General features: G+C 41.1%; 2 protein-coding genes across 9 annotated transcripts in view; both read left to right on the forward strand.

Annotated features, from left to right (window-relative positions):
• LOC100482330 (olfactory receptor 481) overlaps positions 1-18626 on the forward strand; it is a 118086-nt gene that overhangs the window by 29960 nt on the left and 69500 nt on the right. For 4 of the 8 annotated variants that reach the window (XM_034666507.1, XM_034666508.1, XM_034666509.1 and 1 more), the window contains 3 exons: positions 11417-11525; positions 11785-11866; positions 12814-13777. The exons of 3 other annotated variants lie outside the window; for them this stretch is intronic. In XM_034666507.1, coding sequence (XP_034522398.1) covers positions 12832-13770 — 939 coding nt within the window. In that variant the 5' untranslated portion in view covers positions 11417-11525; positions 11785-11866; positions 12814-12831 and the 3' untranslated portion in view covers positions 13771-13777. Of the gene's footprint in view, positions 1-11416; positions 11705-11784; positions 11867-12813; positions 13778-18626 lie in introns of those variants that run through there. One more of the 8 variants, XR_004627182.1, reaches the window with a different exon arrangement.
• Positions 5282-6267, forward strand: LOC100476803 (olfactory receptor 481). The gene has a single exon (XM_019796340.2). The coding sequence runs from the start codon at positions 5292-5294 to the stop codon at positions 6228-6230; it is 939 nt and encodes a 312-aa protein (XP_019651899.1). The 5' UTR covers positions 5282-5291; the 3' UTR covers positions 6231-6267.

The following is an 18626-nucleotide window of genomic DNA, read 5'->3' on the forward strand; positions in this document are numbered from 1 at the left end:
GAGAGAATTAATGAGCTGGAAATTAGCTCTTAGGAATTTCCCAGAATATCACACACACACATTTATATATACATACACACGTGAAGAATGAAGAAGTGCATTTTGGCAGTATTTATCCATTTAAATTGGGCAATGCTTTTGATCCAGTAATTCCACTTCTCAGAATATGTCCAAGAGAACTGGTACATAAGCATCCTGAAGCATTGGCAGGGTATAGCTAAATAAATGCTAATTAAATACTTGGAATACCATGGATCTTTACAGAGAATGAAGGAGATTAATACATACAAGAAATTACCTAAAAAATGGGGGTTTTTTTGAGTAAAAGAAAGCAATTTCAGAACAATACAAACAGTAACATCATTCACGAAAAGCCATATGGACATCAGGAACAGGGAAGAGATTCTTGGTTATCCAAGGGAGGGTAGGGATAAAGATAAATATGACGTAGGGAAAGGAGGAAGTATCTTCAATAACTGCATCTCTGTCTATTTCAGGAGTCCGGGATTTGGTGGGGGGATCTGTAGGATGGGTGGGAGATGCCAATGCTGCAGATCACGGGTCAGTTTCACACAGAGAAACGCGCCTTGGCTCTTCTTGCAACTCCGTGAGGTGCGACGAACCATGACTACGGGATAGTGTTCAAGAGAACAGTTCTGGCACCTCGTCATGGCTGCTTCTTAGAAATATCACAGATGACCAAAGGATAGCCCACATTAATTGTGTCAGTCCAAATCAGTTTCAAAACTAATTAGGTGCCTGCCGTTGTAATACCTATACACAAATAATGAGAAGAGTCAACGAAGCCCCTGGGACCTTAGTATGTCAGCCAGCACACTGGGGTAGGCAGACCTGAACGCACCTAATTTTCTCCGTCTCCTTGGATTTTCTCCCGCTGGATTTTCAGTGGGATGTTAACAAACGTGTGCGTATCTGATGCTGAGGTCAAGGTTTTGTATTCTAGACGGTCCTAACTGCTGCATAAAGAAGCCCTGCCCTGCAGAGATGATTCCCAGAATTTGACCCTATCATAATATTTGACCAGCAGGTAACATTCATTCTTTGTTACTGATTTATAAACATCCTTTGCGTTTCTGGTAGAAGCTAATAGCTGCTTATTTGAACTAGATTCTCATTTGTGGGTTATCTGTTTACTACCACCCATTGCTAGGTGTATTCAGATGCACCGTCTCACTTGACACAGCAACCATCTGAGTTAAATGTTATTATCTTAAATTTAAAAATGAGGATATTGAGTCTCAAAAGGGTTATGTAACTTTTTCGAGATCATCTGGCTCATAAGTGGCAGACCTTAAATTTATCCCCGGAGGTTTGGTTCTGAAATCTTAGTTTATTTTCATTGCAGCAGCTGTACTCGTGTTTTCCATATCATACTGGTACCCACATCCTATTTTGAACTCATTTGAGTCTTCATGTATATGTTTTCTTTAAAAAATACGAGATTTGTTTTAGATTTGTGTCTTTCAAGCCTCTAACACAACCCCAGGACTAGTTAATGAAGCTAGAGATTTAGCATTCTTCCAGTACTGCATCAAGTTCATTCATGTGAAAACTCGATCACATCGCATTGGTTTACTCAGCACTACACAGGGTACAGTTTTTCAGAGTAAGATTGACTAATAGTAGGGTACCGATACTTATTTACCTGTATATTTTGTAAAAAAAAAAAAATTTTTTTTTAATGTTGAAAGTTTTTTAAGTAGCAATTACTCCATTTGGAAATTCAGGGGACTAAACAGGGTCAACTGTGTTCCTTTCAAAAACAATTACATTTCTTCTCTCTCAAGTAGCGGACTTCTTATATTCAATAATACTTCCAAAATATTATTTGATATTTGGTAATATTTTTGATTTGATAGTACTTGCTGATTCTTTTCATTGTTTGGTATTGCTTTTTCAGTGGTCTGGCTTATTTCTTTCTGGGATGCAGGGATGCTGGGATACAGGGATGCAGGGATGCAGGGATGCTGGGATGCTGGGATACAGGGATGCAGGGATGCTGGGATGCTGGGATACAGGGATGACCTCAAAACTAGAGGTAGCTACAGGTTAGTTGATCTTCCCTTTAAAAAAAAAATCCTGTGGTGGTATCATATTCCCATTTCCTTTGACTCAGCGACAAACTCCTCTCTAACCTATCAAATATTTCCCTATTCTGTCCACTATGCTCAATCTTTACCACTGCCACTCAGCCCAGCACCACGTAGCACCTGGACCACCACAAAATTCTGAAAGGTCTTTCTGTTCATCCTCTCACTCCTCTACAAGTTAGTCCCTTAAAGTAGCCAGAGTTATCTTATCATTATGTAAATTAGATCATGACATTCTCTTTAAAACGTTGCACTGTCTTCCCATTGCACTTAGAATAAGGTTTCAACTCATGACGACTCACAAAGCCATAGGTGATCTGGCTTCTGCCTAGTTCTTGAGTTAATCTTCTATCACTGTCCCCACCACATGGGGTTGGCTGTTCTTCAAAAGTGCAAAGCTGTCACTTGGGGGACCTTTCCATTGCAGCTCACATACAGCGCTCTTCCACTCTCTCAGCATGGTTGGTCTGCCTGTACCATTTATGCATCATTTAAGATATCTCTTCCACTGAGAGGTTCCTCCTGACCAATTTAAAGATTTTGTTTATGTATTTATTTGAGAGACAGAAAGAGAGAGAGCGTGAGTGGGAGGAGGCTCAGAGGGGGAGGGAGAAAGGCAGAATCTCACGCTGAGTGTGGAGCCCAATGTGGACTCGATCCTACAACCCCAAGATCGTGATCTGAGCTGAAACCAACAGCAGACACTTAACTGACTGAGCCACCCAGGCCCCCCTGATGAATTTTACACTATCAAATCACCTTATTTTAACTCTCCGCATAGTGCTTATCATTGTCGGTAATTATCTTGCTTATTTACTTTTTGTTTTTTCCTTTCTCTTTGAATTGTCTGCCCTCCACAATAGAAGGTACTACACGTGAGGGCGTGTCCCTGTGTTATTTAGCAGAAACTCACATGTACCTAGAAGTGTCTGATAAGTAGAAAGTGCTCAATAAACATTTATAAATGAAAAAATAATTTGTGCCTTTTAGATACTTTCCAGATAGAGTGAGTCAAGTATGCGTTCTGATATTTGATTTTCTTCATTGGACAATTGCCTGGATGCTACGTACTATTCAACTGGAGTCATCAATTAGGAAAGAAATACAGGGTCTAGTTTCAAGCTTAGTTATCAATAGTGTGGGTGATAGTAAAATTTTCTAATCTTTGTAGGCCACAATTTACCCACTCCTTATCAGAGGTGAAGTTGGAATGAAAGGACAAGACAGTGACTGTACTAAGAAAATATAGTATAATGAGGCATCTCTGTAGGCTCATTTGAAGTTTGTGGTCACAACTTAAACGAGACCAGTCAGTGCATCTGCATGTTTTTCCCCAGACACAGTTTGGTCTATGAGTGTAGGTGTACAGCATTGAGCCAGAAGTCACCTTTGTTGGGAGGGAACCAAAAAGAAGAGCTGCAGGGAAATGGAGGTGCGACCATGGGAATGATTACAATGATGGTTTGCGGGATCCTCAGAGAGTGAATTATGATATGTGGGGAGGGCAGGAGAGGCTCAGTTTCAACTTTCCAACATATCCAACCCTTCCCCCCAACGCCTGCACAGCTATTAAAGCACAAGGTCCTTAGTTGTGGAGATTGGCAACAGTCTAGACAGTTGCAGGGCTTGTTTGTTTATTTTTAAGATTTTATTTATTTATTTGCCAGAGCGCACAAGCAGGAGGGGCGGCAGGCAGAGGGAGAAGCAGGCTCCCCACTGAACAAGGAGCCGGATGCAGGACTTGATCCCAGGACCCTGGGATCATGACCAGAGCCGAAGGCAGACGCTTACCTGACTGAGCCCCCCAGGCGGCCCCACAGTCGCGGTTCTGCTGTAGCTTTTTGTGCTGATTATCCACTCTCACATTATTTTTGGTTGGTTGAGACTTCCTTGTACATGAAAGCTCACTTCTGCACTCTGAACATGTTTTTCAATACTTAAGTTAGCAGTTTATCCAAGTATTTTGTTGAGAATGTTTTAGGATATTTCATGTTCACAGTATTGCTTAAAATGAAAGTCTGCTTTAATTTTAATTTTTGCATTCTTAAGATGAAACCTACTCACTAATTTTTGTTCAGCGAAGTGATCTTGGATATTCCTTACGTTTATGTATTGCTGTCTTGCTCTCACATGGCCGGCATAATATAGGCGTGGAAGCATTGTGTCCACTTGTTCTGTATATGTTATTCATATATGATTTTGAAGTGTATCTTTTTGTTAGGTCTCTATATTACCTGAAGTGCAATGAATAATCCAAAGTAGATGTATTTCTCATGTTGTTCTCGGGATTAAGCTCTACACACAGCTTCCATCCACAGCCAACCTGGAATTATATTAACCAGGTAAAGTGATGTTATGCTCTTCTAACTAACAAATCAACCCTGGAAACTCAGTGTAGTCTAACGCAGAATAGATTTATTTTTTCACTTCTAGTATATTTCCGGTTATTCTGTTTTCCACATTCCCTCAAATCCCAGGCGGGTGGAAGGTACCACTGTCTTCTAGTTGTATCATGGAGAATGTATCACTGTGGAAGAGGAAGAGAAAGTTGTCCACTGGTAATCTAATTTGATCTAGAAGAGACACACTGCATTTCCTCCACTAGCCCATCTGCTTGTACTGTTCACAGTCACACCCGCACCTAACCACAAAGGGCCTGGGAAGTGTGGTCTCCAAGGTGAACAAGACAGGAGCAAATTGGATATTGCTAAACACCAGCTTAAGGTCAATCACTTTGACTTTTCTGGCTCTCATCAGATTAAAGTGTTCATTCAACAACCTGAACTAATCAAATGATGCAAATGGGAGTGGTAACTGTGCTCTGATCTGAGTCAATGGTCTCTGTGTGTTGGCCTTAAAGGAGTGGACATTAATATTCTCAAATCATGCATAATGTAAATATGTTTGGAAACATTTTGTGGAGTGTAAGCATTAGACAAAAGGGATCTATGTTTTTATTTTCTTAACGTTTATTTATTTAATTTCTGTATCCAACGTGGGACTCAAACGCACGACCCCAGAATCAAGAGCCTCGTTCTCTTCTAACTGAGCTAGACAGACGCCACTGTTCTGATGTTTTAATGGGGATGAATAGTAAAGTAAATATGTTACCTATGAGATCATTTCATTTATTCTTAATATACACTGGTTTTTATTTCAGTAGGCATCATTACAAATAAGATGGAGACTGAAAACCACACCATGGTGACAGAGTTCATTATTTTGGGGTTAACAGAGGATCCTACACTTTGTGCCATCTTCTTTGTGGTTTTTCTAGGAATCTATGTTGCTACCATATTGGGCAATATCAGCATAATCATGTTAATCCGCAGAAGCCCTCAGCTGCACACCCCGATGTACGTTTTCCTCAGCCATTTAGCCTTTGTGGATATTGGCTATTCCACCTCAGTCACACCCATTATGATTGTGAGTTTCCTGAGAGAGAGAACTACTATCCCTGTCGCTGGCTGCGTAGCACAGCTTGGCTCTGATGTTATCTTTGGAACGGCTGAGTGCTTCCTGCTGGCCGCCATGGCCTATGATCGCTACGTGGCCATCTGCTCTCCACTTCTCTACTCCACACACATGTCTTCCAGAGTCTGCATCGTCCTATTGGCCGCTTCCTATCTGGGGGGATGTGTGAATGCTTCATCGTTTACTGGCTGTTTATTGAGCTTGACTTTCTGTGGACCGAATAAAATCAACCACTTCTTCTGTGACCTCCCACCATTAGTGAAGCTTTCTTGTACCCATATTTATGTTGCTGAAATATCTCCTGCCATCCTAGCTGGGTCGATCATTGTAGTCACACTGTTTATCGTAGCTGTTTCATATCTCTGCATCCTGCACTCTGTCCTAAATATGCACTCCCCTGAGGGAAGACACAAGGCCTTCTCTACGTGTACTTCTCACCTCAGTGCGGTCACTTTGTTTTATGGGACGGTCACATTTGTCTATGTCATACCGAAGGCAGGTCACTCGTCTGACCATATTAAAGTGGTGTCTGTGTTCTACACAGTGGTGGTCCCCATGTTGAACCCCTTGATCTACAGTCTGAGAAACAAAGAGGTGAAAGAGGCCGTGAGAAAATTGATGGCTAGAAGACATCGGTTATTTTGAAAGAAATCCAGTGTGATTCCGGAAACTGGAAAATGATAGTTTACAGAACCTATGTGACAGATGTTTATGTTTTCCATTAGCCTTATCACTTGATGTGAAGAACTATCTTAAATACACAATGTCAGTATGTTAACTAATGCCCACTTTAATTTATAATTTTCTAGAGTCACAAAATATATCATTTCATGAAATTCTGCTGGGTTAAAATTAAATGTGCCTATTTCAGGGTTAGGAGACTTGGAAAATACAATTTCACTTTTTCTCTTCTTTGTTCCTTGTTTACACTCCATGATTAGAGAGTGTTTTCTTTTTCTCCTGTTAGATTCTGTATTTTTAAAATACAGTTAACATTTTCAAAAGCATCATGTACTCAGTGGAAATGCAGTTGATGGTAGTGTTGCCAGTCCAGGTCACTTTCTCTGGAAGACTTGACCTGTCTTATACAGGGTTATCATAATCTTTTGTAACACTTATGCTGCGGTCTTGAAAAATTTTATTCCCACTAAAATAAAACAGACCAAAAGAATTTATTCCATAATTGTGTCATCAAGATGACTCAATCCAGGTCACACAGAAGGAACTCTGAAGGCTGAGCCTTTGAGAGCTCCTTTAAGAATTCCCAGTTTTTCATATTTCTCAAAGGCTTGTCTGAAAACAGTTGTCTTTGAACCTTTGCTGACAAGCCTTTGAACAGTAGGAAAAACTACTGGGGAGTGGCGCTGGGGAGGGGGCTACGGCATAGTGGAGCTTTCTTTCAGCAAGCCAGTTGGTCCTTCCAGGGCATAAAATTACGGATTAAGACACCCAGGCTGCTGCAGTCACGGAATATACCTGCCATCCTTCTTTGTAACATCTCCCAAGGTGCTCATTGCTACCACCAATGTCACGGCTTTGTTTCAGGTGTTTATGATTGAGCCTGGATAATTTTCAGATTCCTTAATTACCTCCCTGCCTCCAGAATCTTCCCTACGACTTCCGATTCATCACGTTTGAAGAGTAAAATAGGCTTTTCCAATTATTACAAAAGTGGTGTTTGTCAGATGAGTCCTCGAGCAAGAGTAGATTCCAGTTCTCCCCAGTTCGATGTTTCTGGCATATAAATTGGTGAAAGTATAAGTCTTTGCAAACAGTCGGGGGTATAAAGACAGCCTACAGAAGGACCTAGGTTAAAGAAGTCCTGGTAACTCAGCTGTCTGCTGGATGAAGTTATTTATTCATAGTTTTTTAAAAAAAACAACACCAGAGAATCCCAGGCTAGTCACCAAGTTTTACAACGAAGTAATCAGGCAGTGCCCCCTCATCTCCCTGGACCTCTTATGTCCCACATTTTAAAAAATATATATTTATCAGCCATTTGTGTATCTTCTTTTCTGTAATGTCTCTTCAAATCCTTTGCCAATTTTATTCTCATATTGTACTTTTCTTCTTGATTTGTTCTTACTATAATCTATCTATAAGTCCTTTGTCAGATTTGTACATTTTAAAGTTACACTCGCATTCTGGTTTGCCTTGTCGCTCTCTTAAGTGTACCTTTTGATGAACAAACATTTTTAATTTTAATGAAGTCTAACAATATTTTCTTTATTGTTTAGTGCTTTAGCGACAAGTCCAAGAAATCTTTATCCAATCCAAGGTTACAAAGATATTCTCTCATATATTCTTCTAGAGGCTTTATACTTCCTAAACTCAGTGTTGGGCTATAATTTTAAATATTTTTTTTTGTCTATGAATTCAAAAAGGCAAGGCCCACACTTCTATTTACTGTGAGAATGTGTGGGACTATGCGATTTTGCTTCTATTACCAGCTCCTCCTCCAAGGCTGCTTTGTAGGTAAAATCCTTGGAGGGTAAAGGAAGGGAATTTTTGGGTGAAATGATTTCTTTTTTGCACTTGGCTTTCTTCTAGATTTTTGTCTGTCCAGGCAGTCCACACTGTCATCCAAGGATTGTCTAATTCCTTCTCACCCCTTCAAGGTCTCTCAGTATAATGCAGGCCGGACTATGCACCTGCCCTCAGGTATGTAGCCTGCCACGGTTCTCTGCTCACAGGGAAGCACAGGGAAATAATCCCGTTTACAGTAACACCAAAAAGAAAACAATAACCTAGGAATAAATTTAACAAAGGAGGGGAAAGACTTGTAGGATGAAAACTACAAAATATTGATAGAAGAAATTAAACAAGACTCAAGCAGATGTAAAAACATCCTGTGTTCTTGGGTTGGAAGACTTAATATTGTTAAAATATCTACACTACCCAAAGCAGGTTCAATGTATCCCTACCAAAATCTCAAGAGAATTTTGTTATAGAAGTAGAAAAAATAACTCTAAAAATCATATGGAGCCACAAAGGGCCCCCCAAACAGCCAAAATAATCGTAAGAAGGAAGAATAAAGCTGAAGCCATCACACTTCCTGGTTCAAATAATATTGCAAAGCTACAGTAACTAAAACAGTATGGTACTGACATAAAGACAGACATACAGAGCAATGAATAGAATAGAGAGCCAAAAATAAACACATGCACGTACAGTCAAATAACTTCTGACAAGGGCACCAAGAGTACACAGTGAGGAAAAGATAGATAGTCCTGTCGATAAATGGTGTTGGGAAAACTGGATATCCACATGCAAAAGAATGAAATTGAACTCTTATCTTACACTACACACAAGAATCAACTCAAAATGGATTAAAGACTTAAATGTAAGAACTCAAACTGCAAGAAGAAAACCCCTGGAAGAAAACAGGGGAAAAGCTTCATATCGTTGGTCTTGGCAATAATTTTTTTGGTATGACATCAAAATCACAGGCAACAAAAACAAAAAGAGATAAGTGGGACTACATCAAACTAAAAAGCTTCTGCACGGCAATGGAAACAATCACCAAAGTGAAAAGACAAACTACAGAATGAGAGAAAATATTTGCAAACCATATATCTGATAAGAGATTAGTTTCCAAAATATATAAGGAATAACACTATAAAAACAACTCAATAGCAAAAACACTAATAACTTGATTTAAAAATGACCTAAAGCCTTGAATGGATGTTTCTTCAAAGAAGACATAAAAATGTAAAAATGGCCAAGAGGTACAAGGAAAGCTGCTCGACATCACTAATCGTCATGGAGATGCCAATCAAGACCATGGGGAGACCATTTCACGTGTGCCAAGATGGCCGTCATCAAAAAGATACAAAACAAAACAAAAGACAAGTGTAGGTGAGGATGTGAAGAAGGAGCAAACTTTTGTACATTGTTGCTGGGAATGCAAAATGGTGTATGGAGGTTACTCACCAAGAATAGAACTACGATATCATCCAGTAACCCCACCTGTAGAGATTGGTCTAAAAAAAAAAAAAAGACATCAAGCAATTATTTACACTAGTACCTTCATAAGTAAAGGTGTAATAAGTGCAAAACATATTTCGGGGCTCTCTGAAACTATTCACCATGAGACTATGGCTTAGTCCAGGGTGTCAGAGGACGCTTCAATGGTGAAATAAATTTAAACCTGAGACCTAAGGTGACTGGGAATTAGTCTTCCATTGGAAGAGGGTGGAGTAATGAATACAATCATAAAATGGTTTGTAGTTAGGTAAAGACAGAGATGTAGGAGTATCTATTTATCTTTAGGTCATAGTGTAGTATCTGATACATGGAAAGATTTTCTAAAAATTGTTTAACACTGAATCAACAAACATCTATTTAGTGCCTCCTATATTCCCAGCACTACACCATTAAAGAGGGGCACAAAAATAGCTAGTCATAGACACTGCACTTCCACACCGGGGAAAGAACAAGATCTTCCAACTATAAGGGGTACTAATCAAGCAGTGTGAACAAAATGTTGGGAGAAGGACAGGAGTGAAGGGAATTTAATCCTCCCAGATATGATCTGGAATGTTTTTGTGGAATCGATGGCTACCTATTGTGTCATTCATCAGCCACAGTCAGCCTTCCTTAAAACCTAAAGGAATAGTATCTTTGTAGGACAGAGGGAGTCTCATAGCATGTCCATTTCCTAATTTGCTGGATTTGAGGTGTTTGAGCTTGTTAGACCCTCCTAATGTGGGTTATCAAGTTTAGCTTTGTCCTGAGGGTTATTGATGGATGGGCTCAGTCTCGGAATCAAAGGAACCTGACTTTCAACCTTAGGGAACATTCTTCTGTGTGGCCATGGTTCAAGAGTACAGCCAGAGTCGATCGTGGCCATGTATCTTCGACAACCTGCCAGTCCATGTGGCCGTTGTGGATGGCAGAGTCCTAAGGAAAATGTTAGTGTGAGCTTCATTGTTTTATTAGAAGCTTACATGTTGGTGGATCAAAGTTAGCAAAGGGGAGAGGGAAGAGCATGTGTGTGAGAAATGTCTGCCACCAACAAACATGGTGTGTATGTCAAGTGTCCTAGGGCGGATCCATATTCCATGTGAAAAATATATATGATTTTTTTAAATGTTCATCACTTAGGTTGAAAATAATATTGCAATTCCAGTGGATTCATGTTTGTAAATTAAGCTATACTAGCAACCCCAAATTATCTCTAAACATAGGTGACATGAAAACCTGGACCACTGAACATAGCCACATTTCGGAAATGCCACAGATTGTCACAGCCATATTAGTCGTGTTGATCTAATAGTCAACTTCAATGATAATAAAATGTTATGATTATTTTCAATTTAATTAAGTTGAAATGTTTAATTTTTTCATTTAATTAAAAAAATAAGTGGAACCTCAGAGTATGTATTTCATTCATACACTTTTATATAATCACATTTACATGTTATTTTCCTGTCCCAATAGATGTGTGCATGCAATTTCTCTATCCCAATGGATTCTCAATGTAGCTTTCAAAAACAAACAAACTAATTAATTTGTAATTACAAGTGAAGTAAGTGACTTGGGCCTTATCTCAAATGACACAAGCCTCGCTTAAATATGGCTCTGCCTTCAGTGACAATTCCTTGGAGCCTCTCCCTAGTGTTGCTAATTTATCCTTGTTCTTTTTTAAGGACACAGAAATATTTGATTCTCTTATATGTACAAAGCGTTACAGGTTGATTATTTCAAGTAAATTATTAGTAACTGAGCACTTATTTGTTGCGTACACAGTGCTTGGTCTTTTCATCCACATCATATCATTTTTAACACAAGAATCACATGAGGTACGTATCATTATTTCCTTTTTACAGCTAAGGAAACAGAAGATCAACAGCTTCTTGTAACGTGCCTCCGATTCCATAGACGGTGAGAGGCAGAGCTAGAAACCGATCCCAAGTGTGCGTGGCTGCAAAGTCCAAGGTATTTCTGCACCTCACTTTGCCTTCCCTGCTAGGTCTCACAGACAACTCTGAAAACATTTGTGTCTTTCATCCATTTATTTTTCATTTCAGGTTGAGGCTTTGTCTTATTTAAAATGCCAGGATGTGAGAATTCAGACATGTAACTCTGGTACTGTTCATACTGTAGGACGTCATTGCCATGATTCACATGTGACATTGAGTAAAATGTGCATGGTTGCTGACGGTTATGTGTGTATGTTTTCTTAATTCTTCTTCAGAGAGAAGCTCTTCAGGAAAAAGCAAATTATTCAGAAGAATATGTTGGTCTTTAAACTGGAAGAGCCATGGAAATGACTGAATGTAACTAATATATTCTCCCCTGTCCTTGATCGTGTGCTCTAATTTGAACTAAGGGAATATTATTCTGAAATGCTAATCTTTCTTTCAATCCAATTTCCTAGCCTTCCTTGCATCAATACCTCTCTAACTACTCTCTCCCCCCATCACCATCATATGCTCCCACTTCCTATTTCCCTATAGTTGCTTAATAGAACTGATGAAACCAAAGCTTGCTAATGCAGGTCCCCAAATGCTTCAGTTCACTTTCCAATTAATCCCAGGCCATAAAAATACCTGGACTCTTCTTATTGCTTCATACAATCTCAGAAGGATGAAAAAGCATGGTGTAAGAGATAAGTCCTGGAAGATTTTGCAAAATGTCCAGGATTTAGCTCATAACAATAGTAAAAATTCTATTTGGCCCTTTCCTCTTGAACATAGACACTTTCCAGCCCTTGGTATCAATTATAATTAAGGATGTAATTTTTTCATTCCAGGAAAATGATCAAGTAAGAAAGAGATGTCAAAGTCAACTCCATATTTTTTGTCCAATAATTGGATAAATGGTGATAATATTTACTGACAAAGAGAATCCTGGGGCAGAGGGACATTTGGGGTGGGGGTGGAGAATCAAGAGCTGGCCTTTCCATGATCACCTAGGTGATTTACCGTTTATGTTATTACAATCAGTATCGCCGTTAACACCCTTTTACATATTCCTAGTACACATGGGGACGACTTGCTCTGTGGTATACAAATAGGAGTAAAATAGCTGAATTCTAAGATCCGTGAGTCTTCAATTTTAATATTTTCATGGAATTTGAAAAGAAAATTTGTGTGCACAAAGTACTATGAACGAGGCTGAGTTACCATTTACAAATTGTAATTGTACCGTTCTGTTTAGATATCTACATTAAATGTGGGGTAATTTCAACCAGTTTAACCTCCTCTGGTTCTGATTCCAATAGGCACCATTAAATGGACAGATGGAGACTGAAAACCATACAACAGTGGCCGAGTTCATTATTCTGGGGTTAACAGATAACCCCACACTATGCGCTATCTTCTTTGTGATTTTCCTGGGAGTTTATATAGTCACCATAGTGGGAAATATCAGTATAATCCTCTTAATCCGAAGCAGCCCACGGCTGCACACCCCGATGTACCTTTTCCTGAGCCATTTGGCCTTTGTGGACATCGGGTACTCCACGTCAGTCACGCCGATCATGCTCGTGAGTTTCTTAAGAGAGGAAACGACCATCCCCGTCACTGGCTGTATCGCCCAGCTTGGCTCTGACGTCACTTTTGGGACTACAGAGTGCTTCCTGCTGGCTACCATGGCCTATGATCGCTATGTGGCCATCTGCTCTCCCTTGCTCTACTCCACCCAGATGTCCCCAGTGGTCTGCTTCCTCCTGTTGGGGGCTTCCTACCTGGGTGGATGCATGAATGCGTCGTCATTTACGGGCTGTTTGATGAATCTGTCCTTCTGTGGACCAAATAAAATCAACCATTTTTTCTGTGACCTCTTTCCACTCCTGAAGCTTTCTTGCGGCCATGTTTATATTGCCGAAATATCTCCCGCCATCTCTTCTGCGTCCGTCCTCATAAGCACACTCTTTACCATAATCGTGTCCTACAGCTACATCCTCCGCTCAATCCTGAATATGCGCTCTACCGAGGGGAGGAAGAAGGCCTTCTCCACCTGCACTTCCCACCTCACTGCAGTCACTTTGTTTTATGGGACAGTTTTGTTTGCTTACGTGATGCCGAAGTCGAGTTATTCAGCTGATCAGGTCAAAGTGGCATCTGTGATCTATACAGTGGTGGTCCCCATGCTGAACCCCCTCATCTACAGCCTGAGGAACAAGGAGGTGAAAGGGGCCATGAGGAAACTTATGGCTAAAACACATTGGTTCTCCTGAATTGCATTAGATATGAATCCATAAATAACAAACCAATGATTTGGGGAAACATTTGTGTTGGATACTTTGACGATATTTATCATTAACTGTATCACTTTGATAGTGAAGAACTATAAATATAAAAAGCCAATGTTTACTGCCATATAGAAAGTGAAATATATCATTAACATCGAAATCCGCTACATTCAAATTAAATATGAACTTTTTCAAGGTAAGAATACCTTTGCGAAATATTTCCGTTGATCAGTTGTGAGTCCTAGTTAAATAAAGAGAGCTGGGATGCCTGGGTGGCTCAGTTGATCAGGCGTCTGCCTTTGGCTCAGGTCATTATGCCAGGGTCCTGGGATCGAGTCCCACATGGGGCTCCTTGCTCAGTGGGGAGTCTGCTTCTCCCTCTGCCTGCCACTCCTCCTGCTTGTGCTCTCTCTCTCTGACAATAAAGAAATAAAATCTTTGAAAAAAATGAAGAGAGCTATTTCCATCAAAGATCAAACTTAATTGAATGCCATCTTGTTAAATAACATTTGGCAAAAAAAACTTGTCCCCAGCAGATGTGTAATAAATGGTGATATTGACAAGTCAGGCTGTTCAGGTCACTTCCTTCAAAAGCACTGCCCTGCCTTCGTCAATGGATATTTAAACTTTTGGAAACATGGATGTCAGTGTCTCCAAAAAGCTGCTTTTTTCACTTTGTTTAAGCCAGAGCAAAGATCGTGATTCATGTGTGGCCATTAAGAGATCCAACCCAGATAACACAGGGAGAACTTTGCATACATCTCTGCGGACTCTTTGCAACGTGAGTCTTACCAGATGAGTCTAGAGTAGGATTTCAAAAGCTGAAGTTTCTTTGGAGGGGGAGACTGGGATATTGGGACTTTCTTTCAACAATAATTGATAGATAAGAGGCATGAGATTATGGTTCAGGCGAATAAAACGTTTGCCACACATTTTGTAATGTCTCTCAGGGAGGTGTCTACTGTCACTGCTTCCTCCACTGACCTTTTTGAAGGCGCTTATGATCCAGTCTGGTTATGGCAACTGTGTCTAAATTGATTCCCTGCTTCCTGTACTTCTTTCACGATTATTTATTATTAATATTTTCATTAATGTATTTTATTATTAGCATATGAATAATGTCAGACAAATTCTGCGACAGTTTGGAGGGACCGCTTTACAAGCTGACCTGGGTTCTTCACTGGTCAGATCAAGGAAACCTCGTCCTTTTCTGCCTGGAAGCCACTCTGTGGAATTTCTCTGGTCCTATTTCCCTGTTCATGCCTCTTTACTTGCATCAGCTATGGGCCTGTAATCCCACCAGTGCAATAATTCTGGGGTTAAAGTCAGCACAGACACGGCCCTTTGCAAAGAGAGGGCCCCCGAAGGTGTAACTTCAGTCTTGGAAAGAGCGTTTTAGGAGTCATGGTGGGAGCTCTGCTCTCTGGTAGTTGAAGTTGGTTTTTTTTGCTGAGTGTTTCTGGAAGTCTCTGTCTTCATCTTTGCTTTTCACCAGGCTACCTCCTCAGGCCTCTGCCCTACTCCCCCTCCCCATGATCCCCGTGAATGATCTTATCTTCTCCCCTGAGCTCAGCTGCCACCTGTGTGATGACAGAATCCCCACACACCCTTCCTGGGAGCACAGATGAACTTCTTCACTGGCCTTTCCCCGCAGACTCTCAAACTCAGTGCGCCCTGACTTGAATTTATCATACTTCTCACAAAACTCTTCCTTCCCCTCTGGTCCTTTCTCAGTAAGTGACATCTCTTTGTAAAGCCTAGTACTGCAAGAGATTTGGGGTGACCATCACTGCACACCCGTCAAAGTAGTCTGCCTCCCTCCACCCTGTTCCTTCTGTCAGATGGAAGACATGTTGCTTACTGACCGCTTCCTTATATGAGTCTCTCCTTTCTAGGCACCTGCAGACTGTCCAGTTGATCGTGCTAAGTCCATGCAGAGGTTTTTCCTTCGTATTTCCACTCTAAGGGATTCAGTAATCGAGTCACCCAGACGTAGCTGGTGTGCTGTGGCACTGTCACATCTTTCGTTGGAGGGGATATACATTGGCACCTTATTTTTCCCTCCCAAATTCTTAAATCAACTGAGGATATGGCAAAAAGAGAAGGCACGTAAGAGAGCAAAATATGAGCCTATACGAGCGAAGAAGCTGATATTAGAGTCTGTGACACGTATTTGTGGACACAGGTGTTTTCGTGTTCTGAATCCCAGAACGTGACACTCTCCTCTGTCCCTGGCAATATTGGAAACACTGAGGTCTCCCCAGTGAGACTGGGTCTTTGCCCATCTGTTTACAATATGGCCAAGAGTAGCCCAGAGCACTGAGGGCAAGCTCACTCCTAAGAGAGACGGGGAAGGGGAAAGGCTGGGATTGCTCTTCTGGGTTGAATTGTGTCCCTCAAAAATTTATATGTTGTAGTCCTAACCACCAATATCTCAGAATATGACCTTATCTGGGACTAGATACAGATGTTACAGATGTAAGTAGTTAAGATAAAGTCATATTGGAGGATGGGCTTCTAATCCAATATGACTAGTATGCTTATTTAAAAAAAAAAAAAAAGGAGGGGCGCCTGGGTGGCACAGCAGTTGGGCGTCTGCCTTCGGCTCAGGGCGTGATCCCGGCGTTGTGGGATTGAGCCCCACATCAGGCTCTTCTGCTGTGAGCCTGCTTCTTCCTCTCCCACTCCCCCTGCTTGTGTTCCCTCTCTCGCTGGCTGTCTCTATCTCTGTTGAATAAATAAATAAAATCTTTAAAAAAAAAAAAGGAGAATTTGGACACAGACAACACACAGGGAGAACCTCATGTGAAAATAAAGACAGAGAAATGGGTTATGTTTCTACAAGCTAAGAAACGCCAGAGATTGCCCACAAATCATCAGAAGCTAAGTGAGAGAGCTAGAACAGGTCTCACAGCCCTTGGAAGGAGCCAACCCTGCTGACACCTGATCTTGGACTCCTAGCCTCCAGAACTGCGAGACAATCCATTTTTGTTGTTGAAGCCACTCCGTTTGTGGTACTTGTTACAGCTGTTCTCGCAAGCTAGTACAACCACCGATCTAGTTTCCCTCCAAACTTACCATCAGCTAATCTGCTGCTTCTAGGGGAGGAGGGAGTGAAGGCTAAGGAAGGTGTGTTATGCTAATGGTTCTCTCTTCCAAAGAGGGATAGAGAAAAACAGGAATGGGAAAAAGCATTTTCCCCAAAGAGCACATCCAAAAATAAGGATCAAGAATATCCCTGGGGGAACAATCAAAAACTCCTTTTGTAAGAATTTTTTTTTAAAGTAGCTTCCTGATGATTGTGTTCTTACTTAGAAGGCAGAAATATGACCTAGGAGAAAACTTTAAAGATCCTGAGCCGTTGTGTTGTTAAAAGATTTTAGTCTATCTAAATTTCAGGAAAATTTCCTTCTTCTGGCGTGGATTGGGACTTAGGAAGTCATTGACATTCCTCATTTCTGTGACCCTTACCTGTGGCAGAGTATCGGAGGAGATGGAAGGCAAAGGGGTGAGAGGTAATTTCTTGGGGGTGAGGAAATCATTGAATCCTGTGATTGGGATGGTGGTTACACAAGTGTTTACATTTGTCTAAAGCCATCTACCTATATACTTAAATTGTGTGTCTGTAAATTATACTTCAATAAAGTTGCAATAAAGAGAGTACTCCTTTCTTTCTTGTTTTAATCTGAGGCTACAGGCAGTGGCGACAGGATTACTCTATTTCTTAATTATTGCTCCAGGCTGTTCCCCACCTGTTACACCCCCTCTAGTTTCCCAGGTATTTATTCTTTTTGGTGCCTTTCATTCCTTTCCTCAGCACTATGCCTGTACCAGCATTCACTTTCTTTCTGCTTAAAAAAATTCTATTATTTCTTCTCTTCTTACACGTTTGCAGGTGATCAATTTTAAGCTTGGGTGGGTTTGTTTTTGGTCACAAAGAGTCTTTGCAGCACCTTCGTTCTTTTTTTCCCGCTTTTTAAATGTTTTTATTTTGAAATCGTTATAGATTCAAGGAGCTGCAACTACAGTACAAAGAGGTCCCGTGTACCTTTCTGCGGTTTCAGCCAGCGGTTACAAGCACCCTATCAAAACCAAGAAACAGACGCTGAAACAACGTATTTGTGTAGTTCTGTGCACCTTCGTTCTTGAAGATAACTCTATCATGGGTAGAATTCTAGGTTACGGTTAAAAATCTTGGAGCACTTTTAAGATGCACTTGTTTTCTTGTTTCTATCATTTCTCTCAAAAATTCAGCTATCAGTCTTCCTCCCTCTCCTCTCCTCTTTTTCAAAAGGATTATGTCTTGTATTTCCCCCTTGTTGGGGAAATCGTCAAAAAGACGTGACTGCCCGTTGACCCAAGAGCTGGACACAGGCATTCAGTGGCCCCCGGCCGCCTGGCCTGTCCTTGGAATGTGGGTTCGGCTTGCCTTTCCCGTCCCAGAGGCTGCTCCAGGGACACAGGCTGGAGACAGTAACTGGTATTGAAAACACCTGCAGGGTCTGCGGTCTGCGGTCTGCGTGGCGGCTCCCACTCCAAGCCTCTCTACAAGCTTCGGAGGTGTGGCCGGTGGGGGTGGGGATCCATTCGCCATCGTGCCGCTGCCCAAGACGAGCCCTGACTCTAAGTTCCCTTTGCTTATGAGAACTGCCACCTTCCAATCTGGAGCGGCAGCCTGGTTTTTTGGTTTTTCCCTGCCCGGTGTGTAAGGGGGCTGGTTTCAAATCATACCTGGGAAGCTCCCGGGAGAAGGCTGCGAACCAGCAACACCTCAGAAGCTTCTAACGTCTGCGTTTGGCTTCCGGTGGTCTTGTTCCGATTTCCCAAAGTGCGGTTGCTCT

Source organism: Ailuropoda melanoleuca, chromosome 8 (assembly GCF_002007445.2).
Source record: "Ailuropoda melanoleuca isolate Jingjing chromosome 8, ASM200744v2, whole genome shotgun sequence".
Taxonomy (NCBI): domain Eukaryota; kingdom Metazoa; phylum Chordata; class Mammalia; order Carnivora; family Ursidae; genus Ailuropoda; species Ailuropoda melanoleuca.

Bases quoted from the DNA above. Each gene is read 5' to 3' on its own strand.
- LOC100476803 (XM_019796340.2), top strand. From the start codon at position 5,292: ATGGAGACTGAAAACCACACCATGGTGACAGAGTTCATTATTTTGGGG.